The sequence below is a fragment of the Paramormyrops kingsleyae genome, chromosome 10, assembly GCF_048594095.1.
Source record: "Paramormyrops kingsleyae isolate MSU_618 chromosome 10, PKINGS_0.4, whole genome shotgun sequence".
Lineage (NCBI taxonomy): Eukaryota > Metazoa > Chordata > Actinopteri > Osteoglossiformes > Mormyridae > Paramormyrops > Paramormyrops kingsleyae.
The window spans coordinates 5,527,334-5,551,888 of record NC_132806.1 but is presented as its reverse complement, the minus strand read 5'-3'; the positions used below and the strand labels follow the sequence as shown (position 1 = coordinate 5,551,888).

At 40.3% G+C, this 24,555-nt stretch overlaps 1 protein-coding gene and 1 long non-coding RNA gene across 2 annotated transcripts; one reads left to right on the top strand and one right to left on the bottom strand.

Moving 5' to 3' along the window:
- Positions 1–2,992: 2,992 nt before the first annotated feature.
- LOC140593146 (uncharacterized) lies at positions 2,993–4,684 on the bottom strand. Its single transcript, XR_011993410.1, has 3 exons — positions 4,642–4,684; positions 3,942–4,007; positions 2,993–3,648 (listed from the first exon to the last, which is right to left on the bottom strand). It is a non-coding gene; the product is annotated as an uncharacterized lncRNA (long non-coding RNA).
- A 7,282-nt stretch (positions 4,685–11,966) lies between these two features.
- Positions 11,967–23,689, top strand: LOC140593191 (immunoglobulin lambda-1 light chain-like). Its single transcript, XM_072717098.1, has 8 exons — positions 11,967–13,916; positions 14,000–14,129; positions 14,386–15,616; positions 15,743–15,890; positions 19,504–19,851; positions 21,823–22,183; positions 23,102–23,125; positions 23,566–23,689. Exons 5-8 carry the CDS (start codon positions 19,545–19,547, stop codon positions 23,687–23,689), a joined length of 816 nt encoding a protein of 271 aa, XP_072573199.1. The 5' UTR covers positions 11,967–13,916; positions 14,000–14,129; positions 14,386–15,616; positions 15,743–15,890; positions 19,504–19,544.
- The last annotated feature ends 866 nt before the right edge of the window (positions 23,690–24,555 follow it).

Genomic DNA, 24,555 nt, shown 5'->3' with positions numbered 1-24,555 from the left:
CAAAGTGAAGCACAGAGTGGAGGCTCAATCAGCGGAAGTTCCCGATCCTCACACCCTGATAACAAATGTGCCCCCCAGTGCAAAGTGCTTTACAGTAGTGCATTGGCATGTCTCAGTGTGCCCTAGCAGAACAGTCACAGTTTTTGTTTGCTTTCACTTATAGGGGTCAGCAGTATGACTACATGATGATGCCGCAGGGATTTAAACACTCACCGCATGTGTTCAATCTGGATAGAAGATTTGGATGGATTGAATCTAAGAAGCACAGTGATACAGTATGTGACTGACCTGCTGTGTGCTGACACCTTGGCTGACTGCCATCGAGATTCAATGGTGCTGCTGAAGGTCTTAGCGAATGGGGGGCATGGGGAGCTCAAGGCTAAGCTGCAGTACTGACAAGAGCAACACCTGGGCTGTGAGGTCAGTTACGGGAGCACCGTGCTGGCCCTTATGAGGCCTCAGTGCGGAAACAAGGGGGGCCACCAAGGATGCCGATGGTCTGTGTAGAATATTGACTGTGCACACAGTAATAATGAACCTTCACAGGTACTGTAGTCTTTACTTTACACATGCGCAGGGGTTAAGCGCTCTCTCTCAACATGTTGCCAGGCACTGTTATGTCGCTCTCCTCTGGTAGTTGTCATTAAAAGAACTGAGTTCAGCTCCGCACCGAGTCTCATTATTATCACAGCACTCAACATGGTGTCAGAAGTCTTGGACCATAACGTTTAACGCTACATGGAATACCATATATTGTGAGTAGATTTTGTTCGGATCCACGGTGCTTTTTTTTTTTTCTTCTTCTTCTTTCGCAAGATGGCGGACAGCTTCAAACGACCCGGTCCACTAGTTTTTGATAGCAACGTAGCGGAGAACTGGCGTGTATTTGAGCACCTCAGGAAATGTCAACCTTAATGTCACCACTCAGCCGCGTCACAAATGTGGACGCTGTTCAGACCACGTACGCGAAAAGGCGGGACGACGACAATGCAAAGTTTGATAGCAGACAAAACAATGACACCACACAATTCATTACTAGTTGTGGTAATTGCGGTAGTAGTCACGTGGCAAAGAGGAACAAATGCCCCGCTTTTGGTCAACTGTGTAATGTGTGTAAAAAGATAAACCACTTCAGGAAGTGTTGCAGATCTAAGCCTCAATTTGACAGGCAAAGGCCGATGAGATCTGTCCACCAGGTGGTTACTGAAAGCACAGAGTCTAATGATGATGAGACTTACTATGTCAATGGCATTTCAGTGGATTTACCTGTTGATTCTACCAATGCACAAAGTCATGACAAGGACGAAGCCTTTGCTACAGTACAAATCAATGACACTACTGTTGAAATGAAAGTTGACACGGGTGCCAAATGCAATGTTCTCTCAGCAGCGATTTTTGAACAAGTGAGGAGATGTGAACAATTAAAGCCCTGCAGTAAGCCCACCAACCTTGCAGCATATGGTTTAAACAAGATTAAAACTGCTGGATTTGTTGACCTATGCTGCCATCTAGGGGCCAAACAATATAATGTATCCTTCTACATTATCAATGAGAATGTACTGCCACTGCTTGGACTAAGTGCCTCCCTGGAGATGGGGCTTGTGTCACTCAGCAAAGAAGTTCACCAGGTCAGTAGCAACACAACTCTAGATTTCTCCCAGCAAATCAGAAATGAATATAATGACCTGTTTTCAGATGAATTAGGAAAGCTACCAGTTACATACTCAATGACACTCGACCCAGAGGTGAGACCAGTAGTTCGCCCTGCTCACCGCATTCCTGTAGCCATGAAAGACAGGGTTAAGGTGGAATTGGACAGGATGCAAGAGTTAGGTGTTATCACACTAGTCTCGGAACCTACAGACTGGGTATCCTCCATGGTTGCCACCAACAAAAAAGATAAACAGGAGATCAGAATATGCATCAATCAAAAAGACCTTAACACTGCTCTAAAAAGGCCTCATCACCCAATGCGCACAGTAGACGATGTCTCCTCACAAATGGCTAATGCTACTGTATCAGTTTTAAATACTTGGATCTCCTGTGCACAGACTTATGTCAAGACAGACTCGTACCACACTCGTACCACAGAACTAAAGTGAAATGCTAAAGTGAAATGACTTTCTTCAGGGAAAGATTGCTGGCTGAAAATTTCTACAACCATTTTGGGAAAAATATGTGAAGGACGTGGTGAAGGATGTTCAGCCAGGACTACACTGCCGAGGGAGGAGCAGCAAGAGGTTCCCCTGCCCCTTCTGCTCTCTTAATTTGTAGATGAAATTGTAACATCAAATTGAAGATACAAAATTCTAAACTTGAAATTGCATCATGTCCCATTGTAGTAGTACTAGCCAAATGACACTGTATGATATCAACTTCCCTGAAATGGATTAGGCCTGTTAAGTCAACACAATGTGATATGCAGATGTTATTTAAAAGTCAATGGTCACATTTATTTAGTCAAACAACACCATTTTAAGTAAAATACTGTAATCAAACAATATAAAGACATGCACACACATCACATGAATCAAATGCAAACACCAAATACTATAAACCAATACAAACTGAACATCAAATTGTGCATTAATAAGAATAAGGACAAGTGCTTAAAAGATCCTGAGATCTTGATGTCTGCAGTGGCTTGTGATTACAAGGGCTGTGAATCTTTGGGTAGACAGCGAATCGATTCGATTCACGATTCAGAGGTTTTTGATTCGATTCAAAAACGATTTTTGCAAATCAGAACGATTCAATTCGATTCGATTAACAATTAAATTTGATTCGATTCGATTATTAACGATTATATTCTGTAAATTTTAGTATACATCTGTATCTGAGCAAATAAAATCATTTTTTGGGAAATTCATGACCATTCAATAGATTTAATAACTTGATTCAGGACTTCAGTTCAATAGCTTAACTTCTTAGGACTCAGTAAACCCAGAAAAATAATACTACTTCTACATATTCAATGCACCATGAGTGCTTTTATTGTAAACATTGCACACATTTCCTGAACATTTAGGAAATACAGCAAAGTGTGTACATACAGCAAAGAAAGTGTGTAAATACAGCAAAGAAAGTGTATAAATACAGCAAAGAAAGTCTGTAAATACAGCAAAGAAAGAGTGTAAATACAGCAAAGTGCAGAAATGTAACAGGCCAAGTCCAACGGGCAGTAACACCACACAGAATGCGATTAAAACATGGTGGTGAGTGTAGTAAGACAGATATGAACAAACACATGGCTATGATATGACTTGCTTTTTTCTAACCCCATCTACTTGAGATTTTTTTTCAAAAATATTAATTGATCAACACAATCTGGCCGTAAACTGCTTCTCTGAGAAGACACTATGTCTCCTGCAGTGCTGAAAACTCTCTCTGAGGCCACACTGGTAGCAGGAATGCAAAGACAACTTCTTGCCAGATTTGCAAGGATTGGTAGCTCTGTCTCATGGGACTTCCACCGGTCCAGTGCATTTTCAGTCAGTGGCAGAGGAACCATGGACCTGTATTTGAGTACCTCGTCTCTGCTGACCACGCTAGCGGACCTTGATAGTGGACAGGTCTCTGGCACCTGCTGAAAGATGTTGCCGAAGAGCAAATCCATAGCTTTCAATTTTTTTGCAGGACCCATCTCATCTGAAAAAGAAAATTAATTAGATTGATGGAAACACATGATGAAAAAGTTGTTTGTTTGCATCTCATTTCTTGTCCTTAAATACATTATGAATTACAAATGCATCCCAAACTTTTATACTACAGTATGCCTACCCTTTAAATTTAAACAGATTACTTATTATTAACAAGTTAAGTTGGTTGCTAAGGTTCGTTGTATTTCCAAAGTATTTTAACTCAGATTTACAATGTCTGCAAACTGCAACGGACTTGTCAATCTTTCCATTTACTTTGTGAAAACCAAAGTAATCCCAAACCTTTGATCTCATGTTGGCTGGTGCCTTGCAAATTTCTCCTTCTTCGTTGCCCTCCATTGTGCACTGCTGCGTTTATTCAGATGACAACAAACAGGCGCGAATTGAAGATTAGCGACGTAATCCACTGCGCCACTGCAGAGGGCGCACTTTACGTCGCAGACGCAACTAATTTAAGATTTATATTTATTTTTTTTAATTATCCATCGTATATTCGTTATATAATCGCGATTCATTCGATTTTAAAATATTAAATCGATTATTGACTGAAACAAACCATTCACGATTCAAAAATCCATGTTTCAAGATCGATGCATATGCATCGGCAGGATTTGTAATCGATGCATCGAGAAAATGAATGAATCGTTACACCCCTAGTGATTACACATTTAACTAACGTTTACCGTATTTTTCGGACCATAAGACGCACCTTTTCCTCCCCCAAAAGAGGGGAGAAAAAGTCACTGCGTCTTATGGTCCGAATATTGCTCTGCTCACATGCTTTAACCCTCTGGGGTCGAATGCATAGTTGGCGACGCAGCGTACTTCTCGCGTCTATTTCAGTTTATCTCTCGCTGAAATCTTAATGTAGAATCATGAAAAAACGCTGGCAAAATCCGTAATCTGTCTTCTTTTCAAAGCGTCCATTGTCGGAATTATTACAGTTTTTAAAATTAGGTTAAATCCCCTTACTTTGTTTTACCTGCATCGGGGGCGTGTAGTACCACTGTCACCCGAAGATCGCTATTCACATTCTAAATTAGCGCGTATTCAAATCGCAGTCGCATGGTAATTTGGTGAACAACGCAACGGTGAAACACGATCCAAATACATCCCCATCACGCTATAAATGGGGGGAGGGATGTGGCCAGGTGTCAATGGATCATTCATACACATGAAAGTTTTTTGTTACTGAAGTGTCTCCTTGTTTCTTTGTACTTTTATTGTTTTTTACTGACTTTATTTGTTAATAACAGTGATAATGGTTCTTAATGCTGCTGTTGACTACTGTTCACTGTACATGGTTGACGTAAAATATTGTAGGACACTATTTGGTTCAGAATCTTTTTTTTCTTCATTTCCCTCCCCTACAACTAGGTGCGTCTTATGGTCCGGTGCATCTTATGGTCCGAAAAATACGGTAACTAGCGCTACACTTATTTTGCGCGTACAGGTATAACGCGTATTTTGATTGGATGAGCGCCAATGTCTGAATTACAACAAAATGCATGTATGTCATTGATTGATTGCATTTGAAGGGTGCGATAGGTGAAATAATAATAACATTGCATTATCGAACGTCACGTTGTGTGTCATGGATTCTTTTCACTCCAAATCTCCCGACCACTATGTCGATCTGAGACAGCAAGACCAAGACAGCGAGAACAAGACAAGACTGAGGGATCCGAGACCAAGACAAGACCAAGACCATAGACCGTCGAGACTGTGACAAGACCAAGACAGCGTAAAAGTGGTCTCAAGACCGGTCTCGAGACATCCAACTCTAAAAATCCCTGCAAATCCTTTGAGCTTAAGCAAAAGCCATTTGTGGGGGACAGCATCAAAGGCCTTCTGGAAATCTAAGTAGATCACATTGTGGGCCTTTTTATAATCAATTTCTCTTGTAGCTTCCTCAAAGAACTCAAGTAAATTAGTTAAACAGGATCTATCTCTCCTAAATCTGAGGCTATCCCTCAGAATGTTATTTGAATCCAGGTAATCAACCATTTTCACTTGGATTGTAGCTTCCATTACTTTTCCAGTTATGCAAGTTAAACTGATTGGCCTATAGTTTGCTGGATTATTTCTATCCCCCTTTTTAAATATGGGCATTATATTAGCATACTTCCAATCAGAAGGTACCACTCCCACAGATAAGGATTTCTTGAATAGTAAAGTTAAAGGTTGGCTAATAATATCCCTCATCTCTTTTAAAACTATACGTAAGATGCCATCAGGGCCCTGTGATTTATTCATTTTGAGCTTAGCTAGGCTTTGTACCACATCAGCCTCAGTTATACATATATTGCTCATAGACGACGCTGTATTCGTACTAAATGATGGTAAGTTACTCGTGTTCTCTACTGTGAACACCCGTGTAAAATAATCATGAAACTCATTTACTATATCAATTTCATTTTCAATTACTATCCTGCAAATTAGCGATTTCAGCTTTTAGAGCTCTTTTGGAGTTAAAATATTGGAAGAAACTTTTATTGTCATCCTTAGCCTCCAATGCAATCGTCCTTTCTACATTCCTCTTGGTGAGTCTAATTGTCATGATTGTGGGCATCTCGGGCACGGGAACGAGGCATCGCAGGCACAGAAGAAGGGTGGACGACCCACTGGCGGCTCCAGAACAAAAAGGGGTTTATTAAGGAAAACGGAAAACACAAGGAAGGGCTAACAAAACAAAAGGACCACGAGGGGTCGAAAACTAAAAAGGGATTAAGTAACAAAACTAAATAACAAAACCTAACTACACAACTAATACGGGGAATCTAAACAGGTAAAGACACAAGCAGAGGGCATAAGGAACAAAACCAAGAACCATATACAAAATCACCAAATACAATAACTAGACAAACTCAACTGAAACACTAGGGAGCAAAATACAAAAACAGGAGGCAGGATTCAAACATAGGACGGAAGGGTACTCAAGACAGAAGGGTACACAGGACAACCACATGCTCTACACATTGAGCCACAAGACCAGACAGGTAACAGGAGAGAACAAAGACTAACAAAGAACAGGATGACCAGCAGCACCTGCTGGTCAAACAGGGAAGGGACACGGAAGGACCACAGCAGGGGCTGACCCTGACACTAATGTTATTTTTAACTCAACCTGTAGACTTAGATACTCCTGTTTAGTTTTGAAATCATTAGTTATTTTCCATTTGTGGAACAGAGCCCTTTTCCTCCTGACTTTATTCTTAATTTCCTTAGTAAACCACCTTGGCTGCAGTTTCCTAGAATTAGTTTTGCTGGAAACAGGTATGAAGTCCTCTTGCACTTGCAACAATGTGCTTTTAAAAAATTCCCATGCCACTTCAACAGTAACCATCCAGTTTACAGTTTCTAGCTTCAGTCTCATACCATTAAAGTTAGCCTTCCTAACATTGTATACTTTTGTTTTTGGACTTGGTTGAAGACTCAGGCAGCAGGTGGAGGCAGCAGAACTTCTTGCCCCTACGTTAGTATGTCCTAATCCACAAGGGGGAGTTAACATTCTGATTTCCCAACCTTGTAGATGAAGGAGTTGGAGGACATTGCCAGTGACCTGCCAGATCCCAGGCAGAACAGGCCTCGGTATGTGACAGCCCTTCAGAGACTGGGCCTTCCATGGTCACCTCTGCATCCAAATTAGACCAGTTGTTCAACAAAACCCTAAAACATATTTTGACATGAAAGGGGACTTTGATGCAACAACCCCTTACTTACAGTAGCTGTGGCAAGTACCCAATATAAAGCACAGCTGCAAAGAATCTGCCAGAGAATATCAGAGATGTTACCCCGATGCATGGACTGGACCAAGTTGCATCAGGTTAAACAGGAGCCTGGTAAATCCTGTAAGTGCTACAGCGAACGACTGGTGGCAGCATACTCCAGCTATAGTTGGATGGACCCCCCAGCGGACCAAGAGTGGGATTCCCCCTGGGAGCAACAACTCATGGAGCTGCTGGTGGACGGGATGCAAACAGACATCAAGAAGAACTTCCACATCACAACCATTTACCAAACCACTTCAGTTAATCTGTACATTTGCAGTGTCCACCTCCTGTCTGGTAAATTTGGCAGGATGAAATTTGTATAAACTAGATCTGACTCTGAAGGAGTAAAGGTAGAATAGGTGGAGAATCGTGTTATACAGTCCTAGTAGATTGAGAATCACCTGATTACTACTATAGTTGGACTCAAAGGCTGAGCTGCATGGTGGCCTGGGGGACAATCATGAAAACATAAACCCACTGACATCCTCAAAACCCACAACCAAAAGGGGAGTCAGGAACGGTGACCAACCACTTAACCTGTTAAGCTACATGGAGGCCTGAGGAGCAGGCAAACACACTACAGGCTAAGGGGCTACAAGACAGAGGAGAGAACAGGATGGCCAGTGACATGTGTTGGTCACAAATGGGGACAAACTAGACCTGCTCATCCAGTCCTCCTGTGTGCCACGCCCCCTTCTTACCTCATGTGAAATCCCGGTGTTCTCAGCTGTTTCTGGTCATTGTTAATTGGATCTTGTTAATTGGAGTGCTTCCGTGTCTGTCTCACCCCTGTCCGGTCATTGAAGTTTGTTTCTGCGTGATGTCCTGTGTTTGCTGAATAAACCCCATTTTCCCTGACTTCACAGCATTTGTTTTGCTTCTTTGGATGCCTATCCACAACAATAGGTGCCATACTACTTCGTCTAAATAGGCCCAAGTGCTTAGAATGTTTTACTACAAGTCTTAGACAATGGTATCTCTGAATTACACAGCAATTCAACTCCTCCTGAGGCCCTATAACTGTCCTGAGAAGTTGTTTGTATGCACTTGCTGCCTTGACACTTGTTGATGTACGTGTGCCCTGATCGAGCAGTAAAGCGGAGATCGCATGCAGAGCTGATTTTCTGTAGGTTCTTAGTCTGAGTAAAAACAAAATCTTCTTGTCATATAGGAACCAAGTCTCTGGCTGAAAATCTCTACAACAGAGCCATTTATTTATTTCTAGAAAAATATATAGAACCAATGAAGGAACCTGATGTCATAGTAACACAGGTCACTGTCCATGGTGCTGAATTCTCTACTTGATGGGCTGGTGCTGAATGAATAGGACAGCTGGCCAACGTGTCTGTTTGCTTCCACTGACTGGCATCCTGACATATAATGACTTTTAACAATGAGGGGAAAAAAGTCCAGACAGGAAATTAGTTAACAGTAATTAGTAATCACATATAGTTCTCATTTATAATGATGTAAAATTCAAAAACTTTTTTTTTATTATTAAGCACAAAATATAATCGTGATTTAATGTATTCCTTCCACTCTTAAAAAAGCAAAATATGTCTGACTGACAAATATGTCTATTAATCTGCACATTTTAATAATTTCATTAATATTACCTAATTTGTTCATCTATTTTGTCATGCCCCAATCGTCCGCTCCTCTTGTGTGCCACGCCCCCTCGTTAACCGCATGTGGATTCCCCGTGTTTATCAGCTGTTCCTGATCGTTGTCAATTAGTCCATTGTATTTAGTCTGCGTTTCTGTTTGTTTCCCAAGTCCGGTCATTGTATTGTCATTCTCTTTTGTTGCCTGCCGTTTGTAGTATTAAACCCGGTGTTCCCCTAAGTCTGGATTCCCTTCGCCTGCTTCCGCCCTGTATCGTGACATATTTTCTGTAATCACTGTGTGTTAAAGCAATTTTTAAAACTATCTGTGGCATTGTTGATGTGATGTGATGTTGGGTGGGAGTAAGCGTATTCATGAATGTTGTATTCTGGTTTAGCTATCTTAGCTTTATCAGTAATTATTTATCTGACAATCTGAAGCCCCTATACTCATGTTAAGCTTATTTTGTAGTACAGAGTTTATCCAGTTATTGTCAGAGCCCATGTTCTTATATCTCTCTGTGTTCCATTTTGTCCCAGTTCATGAGTTTGTGGAGGACAAGTTCATCTCCATTCTGGTCGTGAACTTTGAGAGGAGCCCACTGACCATGGAGAACTTGCAGTCTCTGGCCCTCAGTGTCCCTTCATTTTATTGGCGGCTCACTGGGGAGGAGTTGGATCCCAGCCTATTGCACATAACACTTGTAAGGCTGCAAGCAGAGTGCGAATTACCCCTCCATAATTGGGGGGTACTGCCTTCATAAGACTTCTGTGACCATTATGGTCCACTACCGCGTCAATATGAATAGTCGCCACCAGGATCAATGTTAAGAGTGCAAGATGTGCTAGGAGTGTTTACTAACATGTATGCAACACACGGTCATGGTCTGGACATGCGACAAAATGAGAATCAATACAGAATATCTCTTTATCCTTATCCCAATCCAAAAGATTTTGGTTTTGATAACGCCCAGGAATTATCCTAGAAGAAGTATACTAGTAAAAGTAATAAGCCTATACATTTACAAACAGCCTGGTCTGGTCCAGCAGTCTGGTGTTATTCCTGCCCTCTCAGTCCCCCCAGCTCCAACAGCCTTCAGAAATAAATATTTGCGTATTAGGCTAATATCTGTCTTGATGATACAGTAGATCTTAAAGTTCAGCCTAATTTCTAACTCACCTCTTGGTCCTGCACACTGTCCTGATCCTGCCATCTCCCTGCTGCCTGCTCACTGTCCTGCACACTGTCCTCATCCTGCCATCTCCCTGCTGACCACCACTTTCCTTCATACACATTAACAGTTTGCAAAACTGCACCTATACTTGTAGCGTAATGTTCTGTAGCTCTTAACACTAATATTTCCTACTTACTCTTCTTTTACCACCAAAATAGTGTCTGATGTCTCCATTTTTCCTTTTCCTCATAGTGTGTCTGTGAATAAAATCTAATCTATGCTTAACAAAACAGTATCTGGGCTTCTAAAAATGCCCATAAATATGAAATTGTGGAATGTAGAATCAATACCACTAAAATTCAAATAATAGGGCTTATTATTTGCTAGCTAGTTTTTTTACGTTGCCCCTATAGGTTTCACTTATAGTAATGTTTTTCAGAGCATAACGTTAGACCTTCTTATGCATTAACATTAGCCTAATAACAAACCACACAGGCTAAGTGGCAAATTAGTTTCAGAAAGACAAAATTTATTCATGATAAAATGAAAATGAAAACATAGGGAGTTCATCTCCTTGGAAACTGACCATGATCGATTTTACCTCACCAAATAAGCCTGGTTTAAATAGAGAACTTAGCTTATCTTGCTAGTTAACGTAACTAACGTTGACTGTACCGGTGTTCTATCGAGTTGAGCTATTTTGTCGAGGTAAGCAATTGTTAGGACTATCGATTATGTCACGCCCAGGTCGTCCAATCCTCGTGTGTGCCACGCCCCCCTCGTTACCTCGTGTTACTTCCCAATTGTGATGATCTGTTGACTGTTCTGTTCAGCCTATCTTGTGTATTTAGTCCGCGTCTGTGTCAGTATTCCCCAGATCCATCATTAATGTTCGTCTCTCGTTGTCCTGTGGATTTCTCAATAAACCCCGTTTGCCTGTATTACAGGTGTTCTGTCATAAAATACTACCTATCAAGACGTGCTATCGAGCCTTTCTGCGCATGTGCAGTTCCACCGTTTTGGGATTATGGTTAGGTTTTAGGGGTTAGGGTTAAGGTAACAGTTTTAGGGGTTTTGGGGGGTTAGGGTAAGAGTTAGGGTTAGGGCTATCGGTTAGCACTACGGTAGGATTTTTTGACAAGGCAGCATATATCGACTGAACACTGGCTCCACTCGCCTGCTTCCCCGCTTGCCTGCTTGCCGACACGACAGATTAGCACTACCATAGCTTACCTCCACAAAGTAGCTCAACTCGACAGAACACCGGTCTCAGAAGGACAATGGTAAGTAATTCAACTTATAAAGACGTCAGCTTGCATTAGTAGATGAAACACTTAAATGAATAAATGAAGGTTGTAAAATAACACATTTTCAACAGGCTAGACTTCTGCTGGCTACTTACATTTACCAATGCACGACAAACAGTACCATGACAGACCAACAGAATGAACAGGTCACTCAAGGAGAATGAATGACGCAACTGACTGGCTGTTCTATCGCCGAGGTGGTTAAAATGGTACGGTCCACATTAGGGGTGTCTGAAATCGTTTTACACGACAGAGGAGACAGACCCCCGTAATGCAGTGTCCAAATGAGTGACAAATATATGCTAAATTCATGCCTGGGTGCCTTGTAACAGCTATAGTGTGAATCAGTATCCTGTGATATGTTGTAAAACAAAACTAGCTCATATAATTTCACCCTAAAACATGATGACAGTGTTTTTACCGTTAGAAAATAATGCATTATCAGGGCTAGACATAAGGATTTAGGAGGGCACAGCCACTTTGGCCTTGGCTATTCATATTTTTTCTAGGGCACAAGGCCATTAAGCCTGGGCACAAGGCCAAAATTATTTATTAGCTAGTGTGCAGTGGTATTGTTTTTTGTGAAGTCATTGACAAATTAAAAATTTTAATTTGAAAAAATGTTTTTTTCATTTATTTAAATTTCATAGGACACCTCGGGCCTTGTGGAGGAATTTTATTTCCATAAAGGATGCATTTTTTTATTTTCAAAAAAGCAGAAACTTTCCAAAAAGGCATTGGGCCAATACTGAGTCACTAATTACCAATTACTGTAATTACCAAGTTTAGACAACCTACGCAATACGACCTTCGATTTGAGACAGAATATATACAGTATATATATTTATAGATATATATATAGCTTTATTTCAAAAAACAAAATCCAACAATAAAGGAGCCGTCAATATTTTTGTATTTGTTTGCTCAGAACACCCGTATTCTTTTAGTGTACAGTACATGACAATTGACTTGACGTTCGTTTTTTGCACACTGCACGCTACCAGTCCTATATCCTCCCAGCAGAGCTTGGTACTTCTCTGAGTCAAATCTGCTCTGCCTCGGCAAATGTTTTTTTACAACACCATCTGACACTTACCTGAACAAAGTAGATAATTTGCAACATTTTGCGGCAGTAGCCGCGAGTTCAGCTTGCTTTCTTTTACGTTCTCGATCTTTGCGAGGCATGGTGACAGCATAAGCAGCAGACGACAACTACACGATGATAACCGAAGAGGACACCTATCTGTTATTCAGAAACAGTCGGATGGCTTTTCCAATCAAAAACGTAACCCCCGATGATGCACCATTGTCATTGCTGTGGCTCCATAGTAGGCTGGACGATACATACCGTACCAGCCAATCATGCGACGAACACATGATCGTATTAGTCCAGAATTCATTGCGGTTCATTCAGTAGTTGGGAATTACGATGTGCGGGTCGACCTCGTTTCTCGTATCGAAGGTTGGGTTCGGGTTCGGGTTCGGGTTCGGGTTCAGTACAGATGCATCGATTGTTGACTAGGTAAAGTAGACCGTGTCGTGCGCAAGTCTTTTGTGTAATGAACGTTACTTTCGGTAAAAAGGGGGCATACGGCCAGACAAACATTAAAGGCAGGCCAATCTTGGCCGTAAGGTACTTCAATTTTGAGGAGGCGTGCGGCCAATTTTGAAAGGCACGACGGCCATTGGCCGCGGTGCCGCGGCTTATGTCTAGCCCTGCATTATTTAAAATAGCACGTTGACAAGCGCAACTAATGTTTTTTTATCCCTTAAATTATTAAGATAACTAAGGCATTATTCTACAAAAGTTTTTTTAAATGTTTCAATGTATGTTGATACATACCACTCACTAGTTCCTACCGTTACTCAATTCTTGTTGCCTAATTGATTTATCACACTCTGTCAAGGATCCGGGCGGCTCGGGCACGGAAACGAGGCATAGTGCAGGCACAGAAGAGTGGACGACCCACTGGCGGCTCCAGGAACAAAAAAAGGGGTTTATTAAATATAACAGAAAACACTACAAACACAATGAAACCAAAAGGACCACAAGGAGTCAAAACTAAAGAGGATAAACTAGTGATGTTAAGCTTGACACCGAAGCTCAGAGGCATGTGTCAAAAAAAACGATACAGTGCGTTCTGAAGCAGAACTTCGATGCTTCTTCCGTTCCACCCGAAACACGTGACCATGGTGATCCGAAGCTTCGTTCTGCGCTCAACCACGTGACTGCTTCAGAAACGTGAAAATGAGGCGCGAACCTCAGTGCCGGTTTCGAACGTGTTGTTGAGTACATATACGTGGGAGCAAACACACTGCATTGGAAGTGTTGAAACCAGAAAGGAAAAGAGGTCGTTCTGAATTTTGGCAACACTTCAAACTTGTATCAACAAATAAGGTGTGTAGTTTGATAAATTGGGTAATATTTATTTATGTGTGTAAAAGTATTGATTCTGTTATTCTTGTACTGCCCTGGTCCAGGTGGAATGTTTGGAGTGTTCTCAGCAGTTGTCCTATAGTAAGAACACCTCATCAATGTTGAGACATTTCCATGCAAAGCATGAGAATGTTCAGAATATTCCATCTACAAGTCAGTTTACAAGAAGTCCAGGTATAGCACAGTCTTGCAGCTATACTAATAATAACCAACAACGTACAGTACTACTACTCCTAATAATTATTATTATAATTAGTATTCTTAATGAAGAACTAATATGATTAATGAATAAGCATAGTTATTATAAATTAGTCTTGATTGTGTTCAAGGAACAGCTTAATTGTACAAATACCTAATATCAATCATGGGTGAGGGTATTACCCTATAATCTGTATAATGTTACTGTGTATGTTTTCAATTCCCGTCACAGAGACCAAGAAACAAAAGATTGATGAGGCCTTGGTGAATATGATTTTAAAGGATTCACAACCCTTTAGCATTGTGGATGATGCTGGATTTATGGAGTTTGTGAGTATCTTGGTTCCAACCTACATTCTCCCCTCCAGGCAAACATTAAAGGGTTTGGTAGCAGAGAAATTTAAGATAGAAAAAGAGAAAGCAAAGGAAGAGGTGAAAAAGGCTAAGGCAGTAAGCCTAACTTCTGACATGTGGATATACATACATATGGATGCTTATTTAGCAGTCACATGCCATTTTATAAATGAAAAGACTGAGCTGTCTACAATTCTATTAGGAGTAGGAAAATTCCCAGACTCTCATACTGCTGAAAACATAGCTGCAGTCAAGGCAGCCTTGATGGAGGAGTGGGGCATACAGAGTAAAATCCGATGCCTTGTGACTGATGCTGCACCAAACATGATTGCCTGTGCCAGCAATTTAAAGGTCAGACACACAACTTGCACATGCACTAAATTTGGTTGTGAAAAAGGCCATTAATCAGACCGAAGGACTTGGTGATATCAGATCCAAGGCAAGACAGATTGTGACTTACTTCAGAACCAGTACAACTGCTAGAGAAAGGCTTTCCCAAATTCAACAGCAGATGGGCAGGCCCACTCTCAAATTGATTCAAGAAGTGGAAACCCGCTGGAATATCACCTATTCCATGCTACAGCGATTGCATGGTCAAAGAGAGCCAGTTGGTGCTGCATTGGTCACTTTGAAGACAGAGCTCACGACCCTGACCTCAGAGGAGTATGACATGATTCATGAGTGTCTGGATGTGTTATGTCATTTCAATGAGGCAACTGTTGAACTGTCTGAAGAAAAGAGAGTGTCAGGATCCAAGGTCATTCCTCTTATCCGCATGCTTAGACATGCTGTGAATATAAAACTGTCCCAGGCACAGAACATCAAGGCCCAGCAGTTGTGCAAGAACCTCTTGAGGTTGCTCATGGAGAGGTTGTCCATCTATGAAACCATGAGCATTATGACACTGGCCACATTGCTGGATCCAAGATATAAAACTGCAGGTTTCTGTAACCAATCTAATGCTCAGACTGCTGTGAAACGCCTTACAGCAGAATGTGCATCCATCATACGATCGCAGGAGGCCCAGCAGAACCCATCCACTTCCACATACACTCAGCCACCAGAACCAGAGCCTGCAGGAACCTCATCTGGTACTGCAATGGCCACCGGTACTGTTGCAGCCTTTCACATTTTTATGATATGGTTCAATTACACTGAATTGGGATATATAATTATTGCACAGTACATAATGCAGAGTGTAGAAAATGATTCATGCTTTGTCATTGTGGTTCCAGGTCTGTGGGATCTTCTGGACAGTGATGTGGGGGAAAGCAGACGGATCAAGAGTTCAACAGCAGATGTTACTGGGGAGGTTGGCAGTACCTCAGTGACCCCAATATACCACGTACTGAAGACCCTTTGGGGTTCTGGGATATGCAGCAGGTATAGTGTATCCACACTTATACGAACTTGCAGTACAGTTTTTATGCACTCCAGCGTCCTCCGTTCCATGTGAGCGGGTATTCCCCAAAGCAGGAGAAGTGGTGAATAAAAAACGTAGCCAACTTAGCCCCTGCACTGTTGAACAAATACTGTTCCTGAATAAAAATCTGTAGACTAATGGCCCCTATTCTGTTACACAAGCACCCCTTCCAAGTTCAGTAAATGGTTTCCCAGTCCACAAGAAGTCACATTCAATTTCACCAGGTCATTAATGTTCATAACGCACTACAGACCATTAGCATTTTTGCTAATTTATCAATATTCAGATTCACTGCACTCACTCAAAATTAAGTGTTATTTCCTTATTTGACCACTTGGTGTCACTAATGGTCATTTCGGAAGGCTTGGAGTACTGAACCATTTTTCAACACACTTGAAAAGGAAGCTTCAGTGCTTTGGAAAGCTTCGTTTTGCCATCACTACAGATTGATAAGAAGAGACAGACTGTGCTGAGCTTGTCTGAGAGAGATGATTAGCGAATGCCCTCCAACAGTGTCTCAGCACTCCGTACAAAGAACTTTGTATGTTGAGTATCTGTTCCTGTTTATCTAATTATTCTTATTTTAACTGGCTGTGAAGGAGTAAATTAATAAACTACTGCCTGCAGAGTAAACTGGTTACTATGGTTTGGGCCAGCTTTTATTAGACATCATAGATACCACATTAGTCTATCAAGAAAGTAAGACTGATCACTAAGGGTGTCATTGTGGTAGAAAAATTATAAATCCCCTCCAGTGAAGCCACTTAGTGTCATGACTTGCTCGTTCGATCCTCCTGTGTGCCACGCCCCCCTCGTTACCTCATGTTAATTCCCGATTGTGATCACCTGTTGCCTGTTACTTCCTGCTTGTCTTGTGTATTTAGTCCGCGTTTAGGTCTGTTTCCCCAGGTCTGTCATTAACGTGAGTTCGCCGTGTGCTTCCCTATGTCCTGTCTGCATTAATAAACCCCGTTTTACCCGTATTCACGGCTCCCCTCGCCTGCTTCCCCGCTCGCCTGCTTCCCCGCTCGCCTGCATGCCGATACAACACTTAGAATAAAACTCTGAACTTCTCAGTTGGTGAGTAAAGTTATTTCTTTTATTTGAGCAATCCAGCAAAGTGCTCCTGTCACACTCAAATATGTCAAGTACCCCAGCACCGAGAGCAACCAGTTGATAAACCATAATTCTCAGTTCCAGATAAGGAATTCTAAGTCCTGATTGGTCACAAAACACCAACCAACCAGGCTCAAACGTTTAACAAACACAATTCTCCCACTCTATTGGTTCACCTTAGCAGCAAGGTAAAATCCACCCATTTTTCTCAATTTACCAGAACATGTCTCGACTGCTATGGTCCTATATGCATATAGATATTGATTATATTGACATTGAATCTCTGTAAATATTTGGTTGTCCTTTGATTAATGATTGACATATTGTCATTGAATCATTGTAAATATATGGTTAACATATGGTTAATATGATTAACAACTACTAAGGTCTAAGACAATATGCCTCCCCTGCTACCAATGTCAAATTTACTTTCCACACTCCCCCCCTTTTGAACACGCGAGACCTGCGGTTTTCACAAATAATCAGAGTCCACATCGCCGTAGTCTACTGGATGAAAACGTAACGAGGTGAAGTGCACCAGTGGTGGTTGGGTGTAATGTGTCTCCCGCAGATTTGTCGTTGCTGGACACATTGAGGGCGACTTGGGGCTGTGGAGGATCATCCACCTGTGGAGCAGGGGGAACCCTCAGGAACATAACAGATTTTTCCTCGGAAGACAGAATACTGGAACAGCACCTAAACACAATATGATTAGTAACAACACTACAAGCAAAAGCAATATACTGAATACTAATGGTTTGAATACCCCGGATAATCCCGGAATCAGTGAGAAGAACCAATTGTCCCAGCTGTACTCAAACAGGCCATGCTCTTCAAAAGCATATACAGTGGTACCTCAAAACTCAAACTTAATCCGTTCAGAACTCAGGTTTGAATCCTAAAAAGTTCGAGTTCTGATCGAATTTTGCCCATAAGAAATAATGGAAAACCAATTAATTGGTTCCCAGCCCCAAAAAAATTACACCTAAATATGTTTCTTTTTTAGCATTTAAACACAAAATGAACAGGATAAAACAAGAATAGCACATACTGTACTAAACACATCTAAGCACATTTATCAAAACAGTAATTTGTAAAGTAATATACAAATAGTAAAGTTTATTGCATAAATCATTACATACAAAATGGTTGATCCGGTTGTCATAACCAGACAGGTGACTCTTGAGTTCCACCAATGGAGGGGAATGTTTGAAGGGTTAAATCAAGAAAGGTTCAACCAGTTCTCTAATAGCTCATAGGTGCATCTCATGAACCTTAATTTGTAAAGCATGTATTGACAGGACACAACACTGAGTTACACTTTCTGACAATAGAGTGACCCCTACTCCCCATTACTTAACCCGATTGAGGGGCTCTACTCAGCATGGAGGTGGAAGGCTTACGATCGCCAGCCACATACTCAGATGACCCTGCTGACTGACATGGATGCAGCATGTGAGGACATTACAGCAGATGCCTGCAGAGGCAGATAAGACATTACAAAAGATTCTTTCTGTGCTGCTTTGCAAGGGGAGATATCCATTTTGATGTGGATGAGACTCTGTGGCTGGACAGACAGGAACGTCAGTACGTGTAATAAGACTGCACTGTAATTCTCTATACAGCGCATAATGTATAGTTCTGCTTTAGTGCTGTTTCCTATATTTGCATTTATAGTTTTAAATCTGTTTCCCTTTATGCTATGCAGTGCTGTAAACCAGTCTTGTTTTTTTCTATTCTGTATCGCAATGACATGGTTTGTCAACAACTTACAGTACATACAGTAATGTGTAACTTTGTACTGTTAAACTGTTGATATATGCCCAAGGACTGTTCTGAGAATCACTGGTCTATTATCAGATTGATAACAAGAGACTGAGACTGTGCTGAGCTTGTCTGAGGGGGATGATTAGCGAATGCTCTCTCACAGTGTCTCAGTGCTCTGTACAAAGAACTTTATTGCTTAGTATCTGTTCCTATTTATATAATTTGGTATCTAATTGTTATCATTTTAACTGCCGATCAAGGAGTAAATGTACAAATATGTAAGTGCAGGTTAAAATGCCTTTTTACTATTATTTAAATTCCCGTGTGAACAGCCAATCAGATCAGCCTGATGTGTATCTTGTACCTCTCTGTTTCCTGCCCTTTCATCCCGACCACGACCATGATCTCTCACTTAGCAGCATAGCAGTTTATTCTAAACAAGTGGAACCACAAAGATGTTCAGACTCTTTGGTCTTCTCATTTTCATTAGTAGGGTCCTAAAATATTAAATAATATTTTTGGGGGGATTTTAATATTTTTATATATCCTATATGATGTAATTAGTGTAATAAGTATTTGGCCATTTAATCTTCATCATACATAATAGTTATTCTGATTACTATTATGATATTTGTCTTATTTATTTGTTTGTTTGTTAATTTATTCATTTGTGTTTCTCTGTTGTTTCAGACACTGCACTGGCTGTGGATGTTGTTCAGCCCAGTCTCCTGATGAGGGTTCAGCTTGGAGACAGTGTGACTCTGACATGCTTCGGTCCAGAAGAAGTTTATTTTGCTGTTTGGTTTAAGCAAGCTGTTGGTCAGAAGCCCCAGCTCATGGCGAAAGCACTTTGCTACTCATCTGCTGAATTTAACAAGGAATATAAAAACATAAAACGTTACTCCTTACAGAATGCAGAGGGGAGTTTTAACCTCACTATTTCCAACGTGGAGCCGTCAGATTCTGCAGTGTATTACTGTGTTGCTGTATTTTATGACGAAATCGTATTTGGAAATGGAACCTTTGTCATAATCACAGGTAAATGAGACTCCAACTATTTTCATATTAAAGTGTCAATAAGATTGTCCTCTGACAAACATTTTTGACAGTTGAGCTGTGTGCCAATATACAATTAACAAAGATGGTTGATGTAGATTGTATGCTTTGGTCCATGAATGTTTTGCTGTTGGAATGACAATGTTTTTAGTGTTATTATGTGAAGTGGATTTTAGTTAGTTAGTTTAGTTATGTGTATAAAGTTAAATACAATAATTATGACACATAAATATATGCTATACATACCTATACAAAACCTACAGAAGACTGTGGCATAAACTGACACATGCCTTCATTCATGAAAACACTGCACAGTAACTGTACTGATGAAACAGCGGGATTATGTCAGTGCCTGGCAAAAGAAAATTATGCTTAAAGCTATTTAACTGAGCAATTAGTGTATAGTCACTCAGAAAAAAATTCTTTAACATAAGAATCAGGGATGTGCACCATTCAGAAATGAATTGAGAATGGCCCTTAATTTCAGTTCATTTTGTTAATCTCAATTAAATTTGAATTTAATTGTGGTTGAAAACAGGATGTGGCATTGCAATTTATATTTGAATTTAATGAAGTAGAATGGAGATTTGAATTCCAGTAAATTCATATATGTACTGTAGCTGTAGCTTTTAACTATACAGTCTATTTAATTATGAATTACACATAAGCACATTAACATTGTTATGTATCATTGTTACAAAAATATCATCTTGTTCAGGATGGAAGAATGCAACATTTGAAGTGTCACCTAAAATAATAATTAAACTGTCATTTTGTGTACCATGGTGGAAAAGCTGAGTGTCTGTCCTCAAACGTTAGTGTTGGCTGCAGTGACTGCAGTTTCTAACCTAAGAAACGTCCCAAACTGTTTTACTGCATCGAAAGTCAAACTGGTCCCTATTCCTGTCATGAAAGCTTCACATAATGTCAGTGTTACCTGAGCCAACCATGTTTATCAGAGGATGCCAACCCTTTGGCTGCAGCTTCCTCTGCACATGCTGAGAGAGTCTTCAGTGTAGCAGGAAAAGATTTCAGGACAGAACATTGCAAATTAAATCATAAATCCATTGAAGATCTTTTGTCGATTAAATGTTAAGATTTTGAACACTGAGTTGCGTGTGTTGGATAATTGCATTTGCCATGATGTTTTGCTTTTTGCTGTAGTGCTACAGTTGAACGGAAAAACGTACTTTTCTACAAATAAGAAAATAAATAGGAGTGACTACATGAAACAAAAGTAATTCCTTTTGCTATGTATACTTTTTATTTATATTATTATTTATTTATGTTATTTATTTATGTTAAAAAATAGACAAACTTAATCAGCAAACAATAACAAGTAAAGATAATACATTTGGCTCTTGAATCAAATCATGCAGGTACTACAGCAGAATCCTCAAAAATTCTAACACACATCAACAGCTAAATACGTAAAAACAATAAATACCTTCCTCTGGAAAAGGGGCAACATAATGCTTTGGAAAACTTAACAACTGTGTGATATGAGAGACTGTCTAATATCAGTAAATGTAAAATTTTGAGTCACAAAAATTGTGAAAACATAAAGTACACTTTACACACTTCATTTGTTTGATTATAATGTTTGTTATTATCATGTAATGTTTTTTTACGTATATTAAAGCTGTGAAGGTATGTTAGGATATTAAGGTATACTCACATGCTGCTTATGAATGTTATATGAATGTATTATAAAGGTATTATGTAGGTGCAGTTAATGGAAAGTGTTACCGAATATATACTAATAAACAGTAATACAATAAAAAGAGACAAGAATTTCAACTGTTCTCCAAGAAGTTACTAATTTCTTGGATGGCCAGAAGAACACCGCTTCAGTTCCTAAACCTCTCAAAAATCTGTAAGAAAAAATTTTGAGGAACTGTATTTTCCAGTTTGTCTCTCAAAGGCCTGTCATCGTGAAATTTTGCTTTTCAGGAAAAGACTCCAACAGCAGGACTGTGGTGCAGCAGCCTGTGTCTGACACAGTGCAGCCAGGAGACTCTGTTAACCTGCAGTGTACTATAGAGACTGGGAGCTGTGCAGGAGAACACAGTGTTTACTGGTTCAGACATGGATCAGGAGAATCCCTTCCAGGAGTCATTTACAGCCACGGAAACAGGAGTGATGAGTGTGAGAAGAGCCCTGAGGCTGGATCTCCTACACAGAGCTGTGTCTACAGCCTCCGCAAGAGGAACCTCAGCCTCTCTGATGCTGGGACTTACTACTGCGCTGTGGCCATGTGTGGGGAGATGCTGTTTGGGAACGGCACACAGCTGCATATGGATGGTAACACCCAGTGGGGAGAGTATATCTGGTTCTTCAAACTTTTATTTTGCTTATTCTGCTATTAAGACAATTATTTCTTATTTTAATGTGATGGTTTTTCTAATTTAAGAGCATAAATTGAATTACACAAATGTGTATTTAATAAGTATTGGAAATATTACTTAATACAAATAGTTAAAATGCAAAATACCAAAGTTCATGTTAAAAATGGACTACTTACAAAACAGTAATTTCTTATAGATTGTATCTTTAACTAATAAAATCTAAGCAAATGGGAAATGTGTCTCTATATCATTATGCTGAAATCTATTTCTTTGTTATAGGCTATCAAAAGCTGCTGGATCCTCTTCACTCTGGCTTGCTGATAGTTTTATCTTGCAGCATTATTCTGAACGTTGCCCTCATTTGTATAAGATGTAAAATGACCTGTACACACTGCGCAGGTACGCTGCCCGGCTTTATGCTCTCAGAAGAAGGACAAAATGTAGTTTTTAACAAAGACTGATGTGCTTATAACAGAACAGAATTGTTTAATACTACATACATTTTCACATTAAAACCACTCTTGTGGGAAACACAATATCCTTTATTAAAATCTTACCCAATTTATTTACATGTCTTTAGTATTTTGCAAAATATACTGAAATATACAACACATGTTGCAGTAAGTTGCATATCAATGACATTTATTAGTCTGCCTGGCCCTCCTGTCCCCTCCCCAGTGTGGCACTAATCAGCCACTCCTGTTGCTCGTTGTCCCCTCGTTAGTCATTGTATATGCCTGTCACTGCGCCTGTCACTGTGCTCATCTTCCCGGATCTCGGTCTGACCCTGAGCCTTTCCCCTGCTTCTTCCCTGTTCTCCTGTTTGGATCCCTCATGGTCGCAATTTGTTTTCCCCATAACTGTTCATGATTTGCCTAATAAAGCCCATCTCCGTTCACCTTACGGCAGCCCACAAGTCGTTACTTTCCTTGTCGTGACACTTCAAATCTCTTGAAATCTTCTTTATAGCAATTCTGCTATATGTAATATATCATAACAAACAACACATATCTAAACATGCACACTGAAATCATTTTTAGGTTGATTTTGTGACAAATAGGACTGTAAATTCCCTCCAAATTTAGGAATGTTATCCAACCTCTGAATTATATTGTGTGAAATTATATATGTTGATGTATTATATATTTTAAACAGATCAGAGGAACAATGATGTATCGAAGGTGGAATGGTCACGTAAGCAGGTATGTAATTAATATTTCAAACAATTAATTATCAATAACAAAAAAAACTGATTTCCATCCTGGAAGCAGCATTTTAAGTGCTATATGTGCATATAAGTAAAACTGATTTTTATCCATCCTATTCTGCCATCTTTGTCTCCACAGAGCCATGACGAGGACACACTGAATTACGCTGCCCTGAACCTTAAGAACCCAAAACCCAGGAGACAGAAGAAAGACGGGAATAATGACACTCTGTATTCTGACCTCCGCTACAGAGATTATGAATAAAAATGCTTCTCATTCGTGTTCATGCTGAGTTTGGTGTCAGTGTGTTTGGGGGGCATTTTTACTGGAAGTGCAAATGTTCAGGCCAGACTGGGGGCTGAGGGAGGGGGAGAGGGGAGCCACAGAGATTATTTCTTCATGACATGGGGGGAATAAGTGGCTTTAATGTTGTGGAAATGTTGAGTTGCTGCAATCAGTTCTTTGATGTCACACATGCTTACTTGTCTCCCTTGTATACCATGGTGAATGGTTTGGGGCAAACGCACAGGGACAGATCGATGATGTTAAACAGACGAAAGAAACTGAATGACAATTTCAAGTGTTCTTAAATTACGTTTTTCATTTATTTATGTATACTGTATAAATTTTTGGAGGATATACCTGTATATACACTCACCTAAAGGATTATTAGGAAAACCTGTTCAATTTCTCATTAATGCAATTATCTAATCAACCAATCACATGGCAGTTGCTTCAATGCATTTAGGGGTGTGGTCCTGGTCAAGACAATCTCCTGAACTCCAAACTGAATGTCAATGGGAAAGAAAGGTGATTTAAGCAATTTTGAGCGAGGCATGGTTGTTGGTGCCAGACGGGCCGGTCTGAGTATTTCACAATCTGCTCAGTTACTGGGATTTTCACGCATAACCATTTCTAGGGTTTACAAAGAATGGTGTGCAAAGGGAAAAACATCCAGTATGCGGCAGTCCTGGGGGCGAAAATGCCTTGTTGATGCTAGAGGTCAGAGGAGAATGGGCCGACTGATTCAAGCTGATAGAAGAGCAACTTTGACTGAAATAACCACTCGTTACAACCGAGGTATGCAGCAAAGCATTTGTGAAGCCACAACACGCACAACCTTGAGGCGG